Source organism: Pogonomyrmex barbatus, unplaced genomic scaffold (genome assembly GCF_055798465.1).
Source record: "Pogonomyrmex barbatus isolate J1 unplaced genomic scaffold, ASM5579846v1 scaffold3, whole genome shotgun sequence".
NCBI lineage: Eukaryota > Metazoa > Arthropoda > Insecta > Hymenoptera > Formicidae > Pogonomyrmex > Pogonomyrmex barbatus.
Window position 1 is genome coordinate 14,017,247 of NW_028297127.1, and position 21,604 is coordinate 14,038,850.

The window sequence follows — 21,604 nt, forward strand, 5'->3', positions numbered from 1 at the left end:
AGCATCTTACGTTCTGTAGAAAACGAAAAATTGATGCAATTAAAAGATAATAATCTTGAATTTTATAAACATCTGAAAGAAAATGATAAAAATCTTTTAAATTTTAATATATCAGAAGATGATAATAATTTATTGATAAACAATGTGGAAAATGAATTTCTAATGTAAATTTAGAGTACTTTATAAGTATAATTTTATATATTATATTTTTAATAATATTATTTAATATGTAGATTGCTAGTGATAATAGTGATTTTAAATAAAAAAATAATGGAAATATAAACTATAAAAAGAGCATTATGCAATTACTGAAAACATGGCAACAAAAAATACAAATAGATGAGTAAGTTCTCTCCTATTCATTATTTATTCATTAAATCATTAAAATAATAATTGGAAAGTAATAATTGTAAAAATATATTATTCTTAATTTGTACATCATACATACATTTTCTATTAAAGACTATAGAGGTCTTCCAGCTTTGAATAATATTGCAGTATCACCAGTACAACGCAATATAAAATAAAAAGATATCCAAATTTTTATTGAGCTACTAATTATTTTTCAAATAATTTTGTTTTAATTTTATCAAAATTTATGTTTAGCATTTAATGATGTAACAACTATAATATACTTACGTGTATAACACACTATTTACCTGATGCATTAGGACGCTTTTTAAAATTGGATACAAAAGTGCAACAAACATATAAATCTAAAACATTTGAAACAAAAAATTTTGGAATTATATCTGTCAGACTTAGTTAAAGTATATATCTATAATTTGTTATTTATATTTTATATACGTGTATATATATATATATATTTGTTCGGTAACAATATGTTGTCTCAATACGCACATTTGTTTCACAGCTATTACGAAGTGTAAGATCATCCACAAATATTCTCGTAGTACTTTTGAAGTATCTTCACCAAATATTGCCTTATATTCAATCATTCTCACTTTTAACTAAATCATTATTAAAAATATTAGAATTATGGTGAACTGCAGATAAAACATTTGTATTGTAGCATTTTTAAATATTTTACATATTACAACTAACAAAGGATCTGTGCTTGAATTGTTAAAGATAAGGTCCACATATTACAGTAAAAAGGAAAAGATTTGCAGACAATTATATCATTAAAGTTTCTTTTAGATCATGTATGAAAAATATATTGAAAATGCGATATCTGTTTTATTTAGTACATTACTAAAAATAAATTTCATGAGATCGAAACTTATCTACTTGATCATGGTACTTCGTACAGCCATGTCTCTCTGCTCGTCAAACAATTGATTAACTTAAAAAATGTAGTATTAAAGAAGGTAATTATTAATTATTAAATACTTATTGTATGTAATCTTTATAATATTTATTATTAACATTCAAAATTTTATTTTCTTAAGGAATTATTTTCTTCCAGGCAAACTTTTCGACTTTCAGACTGTATATAATTATATACAGCAACTTATTGCAATATATAAATTACTTTTGAATAGAATTAATAATCAAATCAAAAGATAAATCAATGTTACGATCATTGTTATATATTAGTTGTGTATTAGCTAGTTTAAGTGAACTTTGTTATTATTTTTGATCAATAAAAATAATATACTAGTTTAGGATAATGCAATAAATTATTTCTTAACAGATCATTCTTGAAATAAGAAAAATCAATCCAATTGTGCAAGACTATCTATTGCGATTCCATTATTTGGAAATGTTAATAATAATTTCTAAGAAAACCGGAATATTCATATCTATTTTGCCATTTTTTTTCGAGATATCAATTATTTTTAAGTCTTAATAATAATGATTGTAGGATAATTAATCTTAAATCAGATTGTTTTCTTTTAAATTCTTATAATTTTAACATTAGGAATAAAGCAGTTACAGTGGAATCTATACTTTCTATTTGTATTTTGAAAGTATCGAAATCACAATTAGTAGAAAATAGTTTTAAAGATAATATTATTAAAACTTTTATTAGACTGTGCAGCATATGAGTCATAAAATATATTTTCCGGATTTTTATCTTGTATAATATAGGTATTTAAAAAAAAACAAACTTTAATGAAATTGAAGAATATAATTTTTCGAATATATTATTAGATATATCAATGTTAAATTGATGTATTTTTCATTCTGTAGTTAAAAAGATTTTTGGAAAAATGTCATGTGACTTATTGCAACTATTGCAAAAAAAAAAAATAAAACAATTTTTAGCTATAATCGAAGAAAATAAAAGATACATCGAGAACAAGCGTATTAAAGAAATAATTAAAGAAATAATAGATCTGAAAAATAAGGTAAATATTACAAGTTGAGAAAATAGAATAAACACGGATGGCACACCAATATATAATAGATAAATTTTATATTTCCTGGATTAAACTTCGCAAGTTTCAGAAGCTTAAATTTTTTGAGAAAGATGTAAAAGAATTCAACATACCCATTAAGAGAAAATTAAAGAAATAAATTAAGTAGACAGAATACTGGAGATAGTGAAAAAGAGAGTGCTCTTAAAGTGAAAATAACGTGAATTGAAACAAAACAGAAAGATGATCAGATAAGAAAAAAAAACAATAAAAAACAGAAAATTAAAAAAAGAAAAAAACAGTCAATAATAATATAGAAAAATACTATCATTTTGAGAAAAATACCAACATTATTCAAGATATAAATAATGATTTAAATTAAAAATAGAATCAAGATTACTCTTAAATTAACTCTTAAATTAATAAGCATATATAGCATCTATAGATATATAGATATATAGATATATAGATATAGCATCTATAGATATATAGCATTTATAGATAAAACATTGTTTGATATCTAAATATAACTTCATATTAAATATGTATTATTATTATATGTATATGTACTATTTCTTTCATTATCTTTAATATATGTAATACAGAACCCTTGCAGTAATCTATATTTCCAATATTAAAAATAATATAAAGACATTGCGATAAACATTAAAAAAACAAAATTGATTTAAAAATACATTTAATTTTCATTTTATAAAAAAATCAAGTTTTTCTCTTTTAAAATACACAATGGAGATTTACTATAAACATAGCGATAGAAAAAAATTATTCATAGCGATAGAAAAGAATTTATTCAAAAAATATGAAAGATATAGGATGCAAAACATTTATTTAAGACTTTGATTTCAAATTAGATCAATTCTGTACATACACAACAGCTACAATTATATCTTCAGACTGTGTTAAATTTAATAAATTTAATAAATTTACAATCATTTTTTTTTTTTAATGTACAAGCATTACTGACAAGTACATAATAGACATAATACAGATGATAAACTATGAAGGATCCTTAAGTTAATTTATAACGATCTCGTTTTTTTCATAGCACTCCATTACATCTGTTTCGTTTCTAAACATAATAAACATAGCATTTTTATAAAAATATATCTTTAATCACAAAAAGTAAACGCACAATTTTCATTCTAATCGCTTTATCTACTTTACAAGAAGACATTTCATGCGCTTTTTCCATCAGCGAAAGCTTCGATTTGTATAACAATGATACAAACAGAATATCGAACATCACTCATCATATATTATGTAATTTATATCCATATTGGAGTAGGTATATTCTTGATTTAAACTAAAGTATATAATATGGGTAATAAAATCTTTTTGTCATTATAAAAATCGGATAGATTTCGATTTATATCATTATACTGTGCTATGATAAATTTTTAGAGTAATTAATCCATTAACAATAGTAACATAGCATTGAACTTTTGCAACAATTAATGTTGGACCAAAGTGAAAAAACACAACATGAATTAATTATTGAATTATGAATGATGACAGTAAAAAAAAATTCAAATTCTATTGTTACATAATCTGTACGAACGAGAGCATATTGCTTTGTCAATGTATGCATATTTTTGTAAAATATATTTTAAAAATTATACATACACATATTTTTAGTGGCCTTTAGAAAAGAAAATACTATACTCATCAATAATTGCTTACCTGCCACTTAACATATGAATTATTAAAGTAGAATTTAAGCATTCAAAATGAAATAAAGATTCTATTCTAAAACATATAATTTATTTCTTTAAATAAGGCATTTAAAAAATTCTTAGTGCTTGAAACTAAGAAACAACTCATAAATATATTGCATCTACAATTTGCTCTAAAGTGCGAGCCCAGTTACATAGTAAGAAGAATGTATTGTAGCTTTTGGGCTTCTCAAACATGCATCCTTGTCTACAGATCAATGGGATCAATTGTGTATCCCCTAGATTCTCAGCATTTATGTAAAAACATAGACTTTATTTCTCTTTGCCACCTTGTTACATATTAATAAGAACACTAATTAGCAAAATTTTTAAGCTGTACATTAATAAATGATTCGTAAGCATTAATAAATGAGTACTCATTTGATTCGTTTTTTTGTTCAATTCGTCTAATTATCATCAAAATTGTATTGATAATTAATAAAAGTAGAAAAATTATACACTGTATAACACTATTTATTATGTATTGTTTAAATCATACAAACTAATCGAATTGAAATAACGTGTATTTATATAGTAATGTAACTTAATTCATATAAATATATAAATCAATTGAAATGCTGCAATCCTTAACTTTTAGTGGCCTAACATAGCGAAGCAATTTAATAAAAAACTGTTGTAGTAAAAAAATTGGCGCGTGTATAAAAATATTATAATTAAATTCAAATCATATTTTTACAAAATTAAAATTGCGCATAATGTTTCTGTAATATTTTAATAATTTCTCTTTTACAAAATGTCTGCAACTCTCAAAAATATCACTTAAATTGATAGTCATTATTACATTTTAAAATTACAAATTAATAACAAGAAGATTTAATTTTGAAAATTTCTACAAAATATTGTATTGTTATATCATATGACATGGCAGAAACCTAAATATTTCTGCATTTGATTACAAAATGCATCCATCATTCACGCATCGTAATATCATTCTATGTACAAGCTAAAAGTACATAAACAAGATTAAACTGCGATAAAAAGTAATCATCTTATTTAATATTCTAAAGGCCATGTCACTTCATATATTTTTTTAGATTATCTTTAAAATTCTTATGGTACTGCAAACATACAATGCAATTATAGAATCTCCGTCCTTCCTCTCTTCCTTTCATTATAAGATTATTTCTGATCTATAACAATTATTGTATTTAAAAAAAAAAAAAAGAAAGATCGCACTTCTTAAAACTGATGAATCTGTAATGTCTTTTATAACTAGATTAAAAACATTATTGTACACTTCTAATGTTCAAACAGATAGAAATTCAATTTTGGTACTTAATATATAATACAAATGTTATAAAAAGACTATTACAGTTTTGCTGCTAATAACTAATTTATGCAATTGTTGTATACTCTTGTCTTTGTAATTATATCTTAACAGTGCGGTGTAAATGATTATCTGTCATTATTTCCAAAATATAAGTCTGTACACTGATAGCTTAGAAGTTTTTTTCTTTTTCTAGTACTATTGGTTTCATTTACAACAATACATAATGTATGCATAATAATATAGATATTTGCTTTTTATATAAACAAAAAGGGGAACATACACATCCCGTCTCTTCCGTAAATATCATTACATACATATATTCATATATATATATAATTGCAAAATATACACAAAATTGAACTTTAAAAGATTAGTATTTAGCAGCATAAATTTTAAAGCTGCTAATATAAACGCTTCTGCATCTTACACCTATGATAAAACATGATATCGAAAACAAAAATTAGTGTACGAGGAAATAAAAGAAATTGTTCTTTTAATGTGTGTATGTGTAAGTGTAAAATATTACATTTCTAGATAGGATTTAAAATCCTTGTATAAAAAAGTTTGATACATACTATAGTCAACATAATTTAAATATCAATTGGCAGAATGGTACATAAATGGTACATGAATACCAATAGTAGCAGAAAAATTTATATTTTTAAATATATTAAAAATCTAAATATATTAATTAAAAGTAGTATGAAATATAGCAAACAGGAAGATAGGATGTGCAGTTTAATACAAAATAAAACATCTGAAATTATTACATTTACTTATTTCAAAATATATAATGTATATAACACAGAAAAACTTAGATCAATATCACTAATCACTCATTTATCAAATGATATCATCAATGTAAAGTATATTATAATTTCAGATGTCTTACATTATATATTAGATACTAATTATACAGAACAAAACAAGACATACAGTAATTTAAAAAAAAGCCATTTTGAAAAGATTATTGGCATGCAATTCTAGTACTTCTATCTGATGCATGTTTACTTTTTTCTGATATTATAATGGTTACTCCATGCAATAAATTATGAACTTAAACTGATTAATGTTTACAAAATGTACAATGAAAGATGATATTATATATGTATACGAGTAAGAAATCTCATTGTGCATCAGGATGTTCACAATATTTCTACTTATATATACATATATAAATTTTTTTCTTTAATATCCCGCATCAGATACTTAATCTACTTTGTAAAATAATGGCATCTATTTAGAAATATTATCATACACAATGGATGTTTCAATAACATTAGTAATTATATTAAAATATTTGTCTGTATGTATCATTCTTTTTTAGCATAATTTATTTTTCGCATTTAAAAAAAAAGACAAATCTTAAAAAGAATTCGAGTGTAACTTATATAACGTTACGACTATCGTAAAGGATTGGCATCAGTCAACAAGCACGCTAGCGTTGTATACCTTTCTAGTTTTAAACTGGAAATCCGGTTCAGATGTTTATTGAGCGTATTTGCAGTAATTGGTTGACAAGGTGTAACACAGGGTGACGAGTCACCAATTATCTCGACAATTGTAACTACAAAAGTTGACCATTCAGAAGGCAGAGAATCGTCTGTGACGCATAATTGTTCAGCTTGCTCAAGCATCGCCGCTATAGCAGACACTCCAAACTGAAAGAACAAATAAAAAATATAAACATTATCTCGTTTTACATATATATTTTCTATATGCATAAATTAAAGCATTCATGTTTATTATAATTATTATATAAAATAATACATATATATATATATATATATATATATATATATATATATATAATTATTTAACTAACCTTATTCATAAGAGCAAAAGTTAAACTATTATTTTTAATAGAATGAGTAGCCGAGTCGGATAATGCTCTTGCTAATCGCAATATGGTATCAAAATTTTTTACGGCATCAAGCCATCTTCGAAATTCGGAATAAAAGTCTGTTAATATATGACAATCTCTACGGCCTATCACGGCTAATCCTTTAAATATCGCAGTCCACAATTCTCTTAACTGCTTATTATATTCTGTCACATTCAGGTGAGGTAAAAAACGCAGTAATAATGTCTACAATAAATATAAATATATATAAATATGAGATATTTTTTGAAAAAATTGGAAGCTTTAACTCTCACTTCTTACTTATCAAATTACCTTTCCTTTCCGTATACTTAGCATACTGGCTAATTTATCGTCTTGTATTAATTGTTGTAGACACATTAAGGTCATGTTTATTAATTCCGGTTCAGTTTTAGGCATATTTATTTCAGATTCACCTTCCTGTTGCTGTTGCGATTCCGGAATTGCAGCAAGAGGGTTACTCAAATCCTCAAGTTTGAATAGCAATGTATACAGCTGAAGAAAAAGTTTCTTTGATAAAGAATGTTACTAAATTAATTATTTTATTAATTATATATTAGAACATTGATAGTACTCTCTCAATTTCAAGAAGTAATTGTCGTGTTTTTTTAGTGTCCTTCTGTTGAATTTGAGGAGGAGATTGAGAGTCGCTATTTGATACAACGTCCATATCAATAAGTTTACGTGGCGCTGTTACACTGCTGCAATGAAGTTTGCCTAATGAATTTTCAAATTGAGCTGGCGTATATGCTGATCTTGAGGCAGCTTGAGGTGTTGGTTCCCAATCTCTAATAGCCGAATAAAAAAATTAAAGATAGTAATAAATAATATATAAATAAATTCCACAATTATTAATAATTAAGCAAATAAAGACTAATATGCTTACAATACAGGATAAATAAATACGATTTTTAATTGTTAAATAAATCAATTTCTTAAAAATTCGACTCTAAAATTATAACAGAAAAAGGATATATTGTATATTTAGCACAATATATATATATATATATATATATTATATGTATAATATATATTATTTTGTAATTACATTATCAAAATATGAAAACTGTGTATCTATGCATCTAATGTTACATTTTAAATAAAAATATATAGATATAAAGTACCAGTATTATACAAATGTATACAAATTTTGAAAATAAAAAACATACCTATGATCTCTGTGATATCCATTGTTATTATGGTGTTTCTTATCTTTTTGTTCTTGATTCGCATGTTGTTTATTCCGTTTATCACAGAAGACGATATAATAATGGTCATCAACATATGGTTGAATTGTATTAAGTTGTAATAATTGAATATTAATTAACCATTGCTTCTCATGAGCTTTTATAGCAAGTTTTCCTGAGTGTTCGTATTCTCCCGAAGCAATGCCATTAATGCTGTGAGAGTAATGTTGATGATGATAAGATCTTTGATTATTTCTGTCATGGTTACGATGAGGATATTGATTATTTTTAAAAAATGGTTGATGTCCAGCTTGTTGCTCATTATGGTAGTAAGATCTATTCTGATTTCTCTGATTTCCTAAATGTGAATAAGAATGTTGATGTTGCTGATGATTGGTTTGGTTATTAGGAAATGCAGGCATCATGTGATCTGGCCGAAGGAACTGTGGACCTCCTAAATTAGGATGTAGTTGCTAAAATATGAAGAAAATGCATTGATAATGTGAAAATTACAGTAATATATGCATAATATATAAAACTTACAGGAGGAAAACCATAGGAGCCATGAAGAGCTTGCCTTGGTACTGGTTGTTGTAGCATTAAATGTGGCGGTGGAGGATAACGTAATACATTACCTGGTTGATCTAATCAATAGAAAGGTAATCAATATCAAGAAATATTTCAGTATGAAATAACTAAATTTTTTAAAATTTATTTCAGTCTTTAATCACGGCCAAATATATTTTATTAAGCAAACAAAATTAGATATATAAATAAAGTTACAAAATAAATAATTTTAATCTTAAAATATTTTAAAATAATTTAATTCAAATAAAAATGTTTAAATATTAGAAATTTTTAAGAAATTCGTAAATATTAGAAATTTTTAAGAAATTCGTACATATTTGCTAAACCTTTATTAATTCATATTTCGCAGATATATAAAATAAAAATTTGCATACAATATTTTAATTAATAAAATATTTAATGTGCTTACTTATTAAACCTAATAATCTAGGATGTTGCATTAATTGTGGAGGTGGTGTTCTTATGTTGGACAAAACGATGGGATGTCCTCCAGGCAAACCAAAGCCTGGTGGAAAACGCGGAGGAGGTAGGCCATTGACATGAAGTTTCTCCAATGAAATAGTTTCAAAAAAATTTGAGACATCTCTATCACATTTTTTTTGTTGTTGCGTTTGTGGTTTGCTGAGACCGGGAGGTGGCCTATTTGCAACAAGTCCTCTTTCCAACTCTTCCACTGTACAAGCATTTGGTAAGGATAATCGTGGTTGAGCTTTTGGAGGAGATAAATTTAAAGGACTACCCCATACACCAGGTCGTGGTACTATCCCTTCCTTATCCAATACCAGATGTGATAAATTATCCTCAATATCTATGTTAGAAATATTCTAGAAAAAATATTAAGTATATATTACAATAAATATGAATATATAAAATGTTAATTGCTTTTTAACATGTTTCTATAAACTATAAATTATAAAATAATAAATATAGCTATAAATATAGGAAATAACATGTTAAAATGTTAAAATAACATGTTAAAATGTTCTTATAATAATGATAGTAGTAAAATGGCAATAATGGTAAAAGAGCTGATATTTTTTTAAGATTCTTATGACATTCAAGTCACTTTTAATTGTGTTTATCTATTAACTTGTGAATATCAAAATAAATCTGATTTGTGATCATTGCTTATTTTTGTAATTTTCATATTCTTCAAGATTTATTTCAAAATGTTATAGAAAATAATTAATGGAAATACTTTAAATAACATACCTTTTTACTTGTTGCACTCTGATTATGAAGGCGATTTGATTCTGTAATTTCGGCAAGTTTCTCATGATCTTCTTCCCAATCACCAATGTTAGCATCAGGACCAAATGTTTCATCATTCAGTGCATCATATTCTTCTTCTTCAAGATCCTCTTCCAATGGACAATCCAGTCCATCCTCTCCCAGATTGTTCTCCTAATTATTTCGAGAAAACAATAATATAGCAATGTTATGTTTGTTTTCAATATAAAGCAGATAAAAAATTATGGTAAGGATTCTTGAAGAAAAAAAAAAAAAAAGAAAAAAACTGTTACGAGTTATTACAAAAGTCATAGCCGTTTTTTGTAGCGACGGTCCAAAGCAACATCAGATTTAAGTCGATGAAACTCTACGACGGCACGCGCAAATTCGTCAAGAAGCTCGATCGGGATTTGCGACGTTCGATGTTAATGACCTTTAGGGCGAGGAAAATAGGAATGAGGTTAGACGACGACAATGTAAACCTGCGGCCGCTCGAGAAATTTTATCCTCAAAGGGACGAATACTCTGACAAAACGTGGTTAAAGACAAGCTCGCGAGATGCACCGTTCATATTCAAGGCTACCGAGCGTCGCGCAGATAGTAGGCCCAAACAGGTCCAAACTTTTGTTCTTCCAGGCAGAGACGTGCCGCGACGCGGCCTGTTTATCAGGGAGAAGATTCACGCTCGTGCGTTACCAGTTTCGAACTCGCACGAGCCGGACGCGAGCTGTGCGCGATCGGGCGATCCATTACCATACTTACTCCGAGCGTGGTATCGAAACCGAAAAACGTGTCTGCCATTTGTGAAAATGAAATCTGCAAAATGACATGTTCCGATTAAACGTCAAGTGCTGCAACACGGGGCATCAGCTGCCATGGCGGCCATGCCGTAACTTGCGGCTAACGTCAGTCACGAAAGGCTGACGCGCAACAATCGAAATGCGCAGGAAGCAAACATGAGATATTCAATAATCCGAGTTCGATCCGAGTTCGTTTTTATCTTAAAAATCTTCCGTTCCGTAAAATAAAAGAAGTTCTTTTTCCAAGATTATTTAATACGATTGATTTATATATTTAAATGAGGAACTAAAGGCAAAAACCAATTATGTTAAAGAATCTTAAGGTAGTCATTTCATGTGTCACGCATTGTTCGTTTTTAGCAATAAAATAAATCACGTGATCAAAGTTGACGAATAATGAAATTTGAATGTATATGTGGTATATGCTCACTTTTGAGCCGTGGTCTGATTCATGCTCAAAGTGCTTTTACGTCATTCTATCTTTATTGTTTATTAGATGTAAAACAAGAATAGAATGACGCCAATAGTGCTTTGAGCGCGAATCAGACCGCGATCTTGATCATATGATATAAAGAATTTTCCAAGAAGACACAGACTACGTTTATACGCAACGTTAAGCAACGTTAATCCGATTTAGTCCCGGTTTACAATAGGTGATTTAAGCCTTAAGCCATAAGAAATTGACCAATCATAGTCGATTATTCTCCTATTCTTCGACTATGATTCGTCCAGTTTTTATGGCTTAAGGCTTATTACACTTATTGTAGACCGGGACTAAAAGTTGCAAATGAAAAATGTCATAAAGTTGTTTAAAGCACCTTATAGCATTCTTCAGTTCCATCTTTTAAGGTTAAGATTAAGACCGAAGCATCGGCAAAGGCCGAAGACATCTGCTGAAAGCTTTCAGTATAAAAAAAAAAATCATATAACCCATATAATACCGTCTCATTAATAATCCTAATCTTTTAATCTTGATCATTAGATATTTGCGTTATGAATTTTTTAGAATGGAAAGCTATGAAATTTTCGGAACGCTAAACGCAAATGCTGATTGGCTGTCTCCACCATTTCATCTTTCCGAATCTTTCGATTTCAATTCCGTTTTCCGTGCCTATTGAGACGACATCCACAGATTTCACTATTCTGTGTTAATTTTGATCACATGATCTAGTTTGATGCTAAAAATGAGCGTCGAGTGTCGGCATGGAAAGGCAGCTTTATAATTTTATACGACAAGAAAAAATATTAAAAAAAAAATTTATATATATTCATAAATGTTTCAAATGCAAAGTTGCCAAATGTCATTTAATATTTTCACGATCTAATCCTTCAAACTTAAAATTCTAGAAATTCTTAAAATTTTAATAGAATTTTTTTTAACTGATTATGATTTTTCAATATTTTATTAATTTTGTAAATGTAATAAAATTTTTTTAATGATAAAAAAGGGTTTAAATATTCAAACTAAATAGAAAAAGAAAAAATATAATAGGAAAATAATTTTTAAAATAATTATGCATTCGGAATGTGTGGATCACCTGCCAAAAAAACTTGGACTGTTTCGCTTTAAATTTGGATAAAAATATATTCAAAATAATATAAGCGCTTTTCTGTATAATTAATAATAAAATATATCATATATATATATATAATTTATATTAATGATATATTCTAGCACCAAAAATTAATATCTCGGTTTCTCATGCGAAGATCAGTAAGCAGATATTTCGCACATAATTGTCATTTTCAAGTTAATGAAAGAATACTATGAATCTTAGATGAATAGGTGGTTTAGAAACTTATTTGAAATTTTACAGAAACGAAAACTCTCAGATCTTAAAATGGCATGTTCCACGTCCCAGTCAGCATGAGATGAAGTGTGAAGCTTTATAATGAGTGATTCAGTATGAAAAAAATACAAAAAAAAAAAAATAACAGAAATAAGTGGCAGAAAAATTTATACGAGAACTACGGATTGCCGGGCCAGTTATACGAATAGTTCCTTCTTGGAGCAACTGCGTAAAAATATAAAACCAAACAATGTGACGTTGATAGAAGCACTAAATTTGGGTGTCACATTAAGCATCGTTGTACTTTTTATTATAATATTTATCTGGCTGAACAACGAATGAACTACACCGAACATTATTGCGATATCAAGCAATATATTGACTATTCTTGAGTATTTTGCATATAATAAAAACGTATCGGATCGATCTATGAAACTAACAAAGGATTTACGAATAGTATTAATATTTCTCATGTTTAGTTACATATTGTCGCCTATTTTAAAGACTTTGACAGATTAGTGGAGCTGATACAAACATTTATGCCATAACAATATCAATGTTCCTAACTCATCTGGTATTTTTAGCAAATATAGATCGCCACACATCTTCCTATCAGATTCTATCCATAATTTCCTCAACTTTTGGTTCGCTAATGTTAGCTTCCAAATTAACATTCCCATTACATGCCTTTTCGCTTTTAACAGTTTCAGTTCAATGTTTTGTATTGTTACATTATTCTATTGTTACTTATTTGCTGTTGAAAATAAATAATAAAATTATCATATCTGCCATTCTGACTATTGGTACCATATATTTACCTTGTATTTATTTCACAAACCTCCTATGTTTATAGCTATAATATTCTCCTATATTTTTATTATAGCTATAATATTCATTCACTTTGTCTGTCCACTTTGGTATATCAAATGCCAAAAGTATAAGGATAATATTTATGATTCTTGGGATGAAGCAGTAATTGCTTCTTAAAAAGAATAGGATTAGATTTCTATATGTATTATAAATTTGTATATTTGTATATTTGTATATATAACAAATATATAATCCAAAATTGTATACTTATACTCCTTACAATACAATCTTTTATATTTATCATGATCTTTACGTAACATTACGTATCATTTGTGTTAGCCATATAATAAATAATAATTTTACAAAAATATGTTTTACTGTATAATACATATGTCAGATAGAAGAAGAAAACATGTGGAAGAATGTTAATATAAATCTATTAACATATTTTGCAAAAGATGCAAAAGAAAATAACTTAAAATTAGAAATAGTTTACTTGATTTAACATAAATATATCAAAATCGACATTGTACATATGGGATTTCATAAGAAATTAAATAAATTTAATAAATTTAATAAATTTAATTTCTCCGACTTTCTTATATTTTTTATCTTTAGCATAATAAATACTAATCATATTTGGTACAATAAAACGACGATTAACGATAAATTGAGCATACAAAATAAACAATTATGCAATTAAAATTGAAACTATATGTAAATACAAACGTTTAATTTTTTATTATTTTATAATCACATTAAATTTTTAATATATATGTATACAAAAATAATAAATTCAACTGAAAAATTTAAATAGCATTTACCTTCTTTAATTCTGCTGTACTCATGTCGATTACCATTTGCGCTTTCTTTATTAGGGAGTCAATATGTGGTAATTCAGTATGTAGTAGATTTGTCACGGAAACCAATTGTTCAACAATTGTATTTAAACATATTTCACCAGAAGCATCTTTCATTTTATCTTGTCTTCTTCCAGGCTTCAAATGAGGATCAAATTTGTGTTTTCTGATTCATACAACTGTATTGTATCTGAAAAAATAAAGATTTGTAGAAAAAATAAAGATATCACAATGTATATAGATATATTTAGATTACTTATATTATTATTAGATTATTTATATTATATATTAGATTATTTATATTATTATTTAGATATATCTATTATAGATATATGTATAGATATATTTATCTAATAAATAATAAATAAATTATAAAAAATTGGGCTATGGGAAACGCGGTAAATGCGTAGTTAAATTAAAACATTTATCTATATGCATATAGATAGAAAATTTCAAGAACTTTATATATTTCTATATAATGATTACAATTTGTAGATTACTTGTGAACTTTACTTGATTGCGTGTATATAACATGACACTGGCGACTATCCGTATACAAGAAATATATACTGGCTCGTATCAGCTTGCTGGTAATTATAATTCATCGGGATCGAATGTAATTGAAATTTATGCAACAATGACAGCATCAACTTCTGCAAGATAGGCTCGTAATTCTTTCATTCCAGCTTTCTATTTTGTAATCATCTATGTCTATCTTCGCCAATGCTTCGTCCACAAGTTTATACATGCCTGAAAAATGATTATATTTATAAGAATGTAATTATAATATTATAATTTTTGTTTAATTCTATAATATACAAACCTATTAGCGGATCTGGATATTACGCCGGTGAGGCACGTAATTTCCTTCAAGAAGAGCACATTGGCGTGTGAGAACGTGTTTCTTAGAGTCATTTCTACAGTGTCTCTGCGGCTTTGTAAAAATCCACAGACTTGTACGGCGCACGATTGATTCTCCTAGCATGGTGAACAAAGCAGAGATATAAAGCTAACAAGAAAATTTGCTGATAATTTGCTGAAATTTGCTGCATTGTCCGACTGACGGTATGAATGAGTGTCGCCTTCGAAAACTGTGTGTACATTAGAATGTTGATCGAATCCATATACTGGAGCAGGACAAGATTTTGTTTTTCAGCAGACTCTCTGCGCCTAATCTTGTAGACGCCATCCTACAGAAGATCGCCATTGTTGCCTCGTACAAGTACAAAGGACGCAATGTCCTGCGGTTCTGATTGCAATATGCATCGCAACAAACCGTCCGATTCCAATAAACTATTTGTTCATATGCTTCAAGTAGCCTCTGCTCGCTAAATAAATCATCTACGCATTATCGCAATCCAGTTCTAAGATTTTATTAAGGCAGGACAACGCGAGCATCTTGCACACGTCATGCCTACCCGAGTAATTGTGGCACAAAATATCCATCAACTGGTTTCCAAAATTGTTGACGACTTGAATCGTTGCTTAACGATGCGAACATTTTTGCACGGGTATAAGTTCTTGTTCAACGAAGTTTAATTGATTGATGTACATAGAATCGATTGCGCCTACATGTTCGGATTTTCCCAAGCCGATGATACTCAGGAAGCTTAACAAGGCCGCGTAAAGATGCGTCATGACTTTCTGCGAAGAGATGCCCCGGATTTATGATCCATTGTAAAATATGGCTAAGAATAATTTCCATCATTGTATTCGACGATGGTGACGATGGTAATTCGTTATCCGATTGAATCATGAAGCTGTTTCACAAGTTTATCAGCAGCATTAAGATCGTGTCGGATACTAATGTCTTAATTTCGCTCAAAGCTTCGCAGGATGTCATCTTCTATGGCAGGTCGTGCGACAAATTCAGCAGAAAATTTTGCCATTGAGCTACCGATAACTGTTGATTTGTCGCGACAGAGAAAAGTATTTTCGTAGTTTGGCACCAGTCTTCCACGAATTTAACAGTCGCATATGACAAAACCTTGATCTGATTCTTTTTCTTTGCATGCGAGTATAGACTTTACTTTCTGTTGCATGAGTTTGCATTCAGTGGCAGTAGCACTGCTCTGTAACCGTCAATTCCTCGGTGATGAGAGAATGCAGTTTCCTGATAATCAATGAGTCACGGCCCATGCGGCAGGAATGCTGCATTTACCCAGTATCATTTCAATCTGTGATGGATCGAAGAATTTCCACGACTTCGTGGGTTCCAAATACAACAAATACACAAATCAATGTAAAATCAATGCAAAAGATCCATCAGAAGCTTCTGGGAAAGTACAAGTCTTGTCCTGATTAAAACCTTCTCACCAATCATTGAATTAAAGAAGTCTGCAGGAGATGTCTGCTACCATTGACGACTCGATAGCCGCTATTTGCAATAGCCAAGAGACATGCAACTAAGCTCAGTGGATTTATTTGGGCCCTGAAACGATAATTTCGAGAGATGTCTCTGCACGAAGTCCTGATTACTCGTAGTACGTAAAAATCTAAAAACGGTGCTGATGTTTTGCTGTTAGCCGTTAATGTATAGCAGTAACAGGCTTCGGTTATTTTGTCGCATTCGCGTTCGAGAGATTGTTCCAATATGCCTAAGATGGAGTGCAGACAGATACGTGGAAATCCGAGGATTCCTGATTTTTGCTCGGTTTTCCTGATGTCTTTAATTATTTCAAAGCCAAGTAAGTAATGCGCAAGATTGGGCTCAGGCCGCGTGATACTATGCATCATCAGTAGTAAAATTCTTTCTTTGCAATTTCCAATCGGTTTGTCCACTCTGTGGTTTGTCGTCATCCTCCGAGAGTCCTCCTATTCCGCGTCTACGCACTCGACAAAGCCTGAGATGTCTGACATTCATCGCTAAAGTAAGAATTTCCGTGAATGTCGACAATAATTCTGAGTCTGCTCCAATCACGCCGTGGATAACGTCAACTGTCACAAAGGCTTGCTTCAGTAGCTATAAATTATATTTCATATATTTAATAATATTTATCATGTGATCCGGTTTGTCGAGCAACAGTCGCGACAATCCAGTCATAATTTTGTTCCTGGACAATATGGAAGACAACTGTGCCATATAATTATCTTGTATTTTTAAGCCGCGCTTCAATATTTCCAAGCAATATAAGCTGTATAACTTTCGAGATATTTTTTTACTGGAAAACTGTCATAGGTATCCAAGTGATGGCAATCTTCGTCTATGATATATAATATTATGTAGTAGTTCAGAATTAGTGTACAATTGCGTCATTAATATCCTAGAGTTGCATTGATTGAGGTAGATTCATCGCTTTGCAAAAGTCAAATTTATAGCCCACGAAATCTTCGGCGATCGGTTTATTAATTTCAAAAATATTTTCAAACAGGCTTCCGCCACCTCCCACTTCTCAGCATGATTTTTGTACGAACGAGTATGAAATCTCAGGAAAATCGTATGATAATAAAATGTAAATATGGATCGAATCCTGGATTTCGTTGACTGACACCCAACGTAGTATATAGGGAAATCGACAAGAACACCTAATAGCTCTAATACAGCGCGCGTTAATAAATATTCCTCATTCCTAGATTCGATCTCTTCTAATTCTGTTTGTATGCCTTTTGGTTGATAACTACTTGTTATTGGTATAGACAGAAACTGAACAGCCTCCAAGCTTTGCCAAATGATGGAAGAACTCTCCGATAATCTGGTCAATGCCGCAAGAATCCTTATCAGCATACCTTTGAATGATATCGTACAGATCATCAAGCCGATCAAAGATTACAAGACTTTCCAACTCGAATGATCGCATGTCGCAACTCTTGATTTCATCATTTTTGGCTATTACTTGAATAATCAACAACACTGCCTCGAGGCCTTTAATTTCCTGAGACATAATTCCCTTCGGATGACATCTTTGCCTGTATCCTGACTAGGAAGTAATTCCTGTCTTAAATTGTAATAGTATTGGTTTAAAGAATTGAAGAAATGATCCCATGAGATAGTTGCTGAACCAGATGATCCTATACAACAGATGCATACATGTAACTTCAAAAAATAACAGGCAACATAAATAAATATCTTGCTTATACTTACCGTTAGGTTTAAAAAAATTAAATGTATATCTAGCAGCTTGTGGCGATAAAGCGAGGGATGATGTCATCTTCATATATGAAATGAATAAACCCGCCAGTAATATTTCTCCGTTATAAATTTAAATAAAGCAATTTGTTTAGAAGACAAGCGACTTATGTATGCACATACTGACACATGGTTTCGGTTTAAGCTGAATGCACAATAAAAAACACAAGCAACAGGAACAGGAAATAGGGAACAGACAACAGATTTTGACCAATCAGAAATATCTTCGATATTCTTCACAGCTTCTAATTGGTCGAAATCTGTTGCCTGTTGCTATTCCCTGTTACTGTTGCCTGTGTTTTTCATTGTGCACCCAGCTTTACGTTCCAGTCTACAATAGGTGATAGGTGAATAGGAGGGAAAATACCCTCTCAACTTTATTTTTGATAAATATTCATTCGAGATTAAAAATTAATCTTTTTAAACGATTTAAACAAGATGATAGATTAAGCATGCCAAATACAACAATGAAATCATAAGAAACAAAATAGTTCACTTTACTTTTTGTTTGGGAATTGCGACTAAATTCAAAAAAATTGTTGATAATTTTGATGTTAAACTCGCATTTTTTAGCAATAAGTTAAGAGGCATGATCAGAGTTCATAAGGACGCTTCATCAGCACACTCCAAAAAGAATGTAGTGTACAAGATCTGTTAATAATTGCGATGCGTGCGATGTCGGATAAATTACTGAGACAATTAAAAACGACTCTGCATGAACACAAAAATCATATACGCAGAAACATACACAAAAACACATTTAGTGATTACCGAGCACAGATTAGACTACGACCACGAATTTGATTGGAATGATGTGAAAGTATTAGACGGTGAGCGAAATTTACAAAAATGATTGATTTCAGAGATGCTTTTTATTAAAAAACAAAGTAACAGTCTAAATTCACAGTCTAATACTGAATGTTTGCATCATGAGTTTCAGTCTTGAGCAAGCTGTGGTTTCGTTTTGATTGCAAGTGTCGAATTCAGAACCAGTGCTCTTAGTTTCTGCCTGCGAGCGCTTTCTCCATTTTAATGTGAACTGTATTTATCTGATGATTGACAGCCCTTTGACCATTTCATTTCTTTTAAAGATAACATAAATATGTACGGTCATAATAATTATTAATCAACGATTTTATTGTTGGACTCATCGAATGAATACAGGATATCTATCTCTATCATATCTTTATCTTTTTATATCTACTGAAGATGATTCAAACTTGAGTCGAAACGTTTGGAGTTTATAATAAAGATTGAAGTTTTATTATAAAAATATTATTTATCGTTAACAACGTTGATTCTCATTTGCTTTACTGTTTTTTTGCTTTAACACCGAGAATCACTTTTGTTAATAAAAGATAATCTTTATTTTAGAAGTTTTAGAACATAATTAGTTTTAGAACGTAATGAGTTTTAGAACATAAGTTAAATAAAAATTACAGACTGCTTAAACACTGTACAGAACATAGATAGAGATGCAACTCATTTAACATCTCTTCCCAATGAGTAGAATGTCTAAAATCGACACATAAGACAATTTTAAGATATCTTTAAGAATTCTTTAAAAACATCTTTAGAATATAACTTTAAAACATCTTTAAAATATCATGAAGAACTCTGAAAGATATCTTGAAGTTATCTTATGCGTCGATTTTAGATATTCTGTTCACTGGGTTGGCAGAAATCAGGATCCCACAGTTGTATATCCTGAATAGTGTTAAAGCAGACTGTAATTTTTATTAAAATGAGTTATAAAACATGATAAATAAAAACAAGACTCACTCTTCTTTCAATTTTAATAAAATTCGAAAGCAAGGCAATTTCAAAATTTAACGTAAAAATGATAATTCTAAAACAATGCATTTTTGAACTTATGTTCATACAAACTTTCTTTCATTTTATTTTCATTTATCTCCTGAGTGATTGACTACGACTTACGGAATACCCTGTATGATAATATATTAATTTTTGTATAAATTATAAATTACTCCGTCATCATCTGAAAATTTTTTCTGTTCTCTTTCTCCTTCTTTTTTCTTTGTTTCTTTAAAATTACTTTTCATGATACTCACATATTCACAATTATTCGTGAAATTCGATTAATTACAATCGTTCATGCTAATCATTTGAACATATAATCGGTATTTTTGTATGATATTCTTGATGTTAGGTTGATGGCAGAGAACAGTAAACGTAAGCGCTTACATCTCGTTCTCTGCTATCAGCCTTAGTCCCGCTCTTTATTACGTCAAGATGGAAGATTAATGTCAGTAAAGTATGATCGTGCAAGAGCATGATCCATTCCACTGCCGTGATGCCTCACAAATTTAACGCACAGTTGATTCTCGCACAGTAAGAGAATTCGAAAGTCGCGCGATCAACTTCGCACGTTAGGGTAATATTACATTTATCGACAAGTGTAATATTACCCTTAGGAATCGTATATGCGATGCAGCTTTTTCTTCATGCACTTTTCTTATTTTAAATAATACAAAGTATACATTTGTATCAAAATATATTTCAATATATATTTATATCACATAAGTAATAATCGTTTAAATAACATTTATAATAATATTTAATTAATACTTAATCTTATTTTGCAATTTATATATTAGAAATTATTTTATTTACTTATTTTTTTATATTGTATATTATATTTAAGTAAGATATGAAATTAGTATTAAATTGGTATACCAGCTGTAGGTTTATTTACTGAATGTTTTTAATTTTTACTTTATTGTGTATTTTTAACTTGTTATTTTATGTACACTCATTAATTACACTCATTAATAACAACTACAATGTATAATAAAGTTATTATTTTATTATTTGATTATTTTTATTATTAACATTATTATAAAAATGTTTTTTATCTTATCAAATGCATTCAAAAACACAACGATTGAATGTTTAGTTTTTATAAACTGTGAGTAGAGTAGATTTTTTATTTAGATTCTTTATAATTAATATTGTATAAGAT

General features: G+C 29.0%; 1 protein-coding gene and 2 pseudogenes across 3 annotated transcripts; 1 reads left to right on the plus strand and 2 right to left on the minus strand.

The window, feature by feature from the left end:
• Window positions 1-3,154: 3,154 nt before the first annotated feature.
• Patr-1 (Protein associated with topo II related - 1) lies at window positions 3,155-11,155 on the minus strand. Of its 2 annotated transcripts, none has more exons than XM_011636901.3 (9): window positions 10,998-11,155; window positions 10,218-10,409; window positions 9,415-9,829; window positions 8,961-9,061; window positions 8,400-8,890; window positions 7,805-8,018; window positions 7,525-7,725; window positions 7,174-7,437; window positions 3,155-7,009 (listed from the first exon to the last, which is right to left on the minus strand). In XM_011636901.3, the coding sequence occupies exons 1-9, from the start codon at window positions 11,034-11,036 to the stop codon at window positions 6,752-6,754; spliced, it is 2,175 nt and encodes a 724-aa protein (XP_011635203.2). In that variant the 5' UTR covers window positions 11,037-11,155; the 3' UTR covers window positions 3,155-6,751. The 2 variants fall into 2 exon arrangements, with proteins under 2 accessions (XP_011635203.2, XP_011635211.2); XM_011636909.3 differs by lacking the exon at window positions 10,998-11,155 and adding an exon at window positions 10,539-10,971.
• Window positions 11,156-11,291: 136 nt separating this feature from the next.
• On the plus strand, window positions 11,292-13,812 carry LOC105425896 (phosphatidylinositol N-acetylglucosaminyltransferase subunit C-like; annotated as a pseudogene).
• A 545-nt stretch (window positions 13,813-14,357) lies between these two features.
• LOC105425937 (nuclear pore complex protein Nup205-like) lies at window positions 14,358-20,916 on the minus strand (annotated as a pseudogene). Its single transcript, XR_016139717.1, has 5 exons — window positions 20,827-20,916; window positions 18,577-18,894; window positions 15,320-18,503; window positions 15,009-15,248; window positions 14,358-14,685 (listed from the first exon to the last, which is right to left on the minus strand). The product of XR_016139717.1 is annotated as a nuclear pore complex protein Nup205-like (transcript).
• Between the last annotated feature and the right edge of the window lie 688 nt (window positions 20,917-21,604).

Excerpts from the sequence above, each read along its gene's own strand:
- Patr-1 (XM_011636901.3), bottom strand. The coding sequence starts at position 11,036 with ATGGCAGACACGTTTTTCGGTTTCGATACCACGCTCGGA. Across the intron at positions 9,062-9,414 it reads TAGATTATTAGGTTTAATAA|ATCAACCAGGTAATGTATTA; the intron begins GTAAGCACATTA and ends TCTATTGATTAG. Across the intron at positions 7,438-7,524 it reads TAAGTATACGGAAAGGAAAG|ACATTATTACTGCGTTTTTT; the intron begins GTAATTTGATAA and ends TATTTATTGTAG.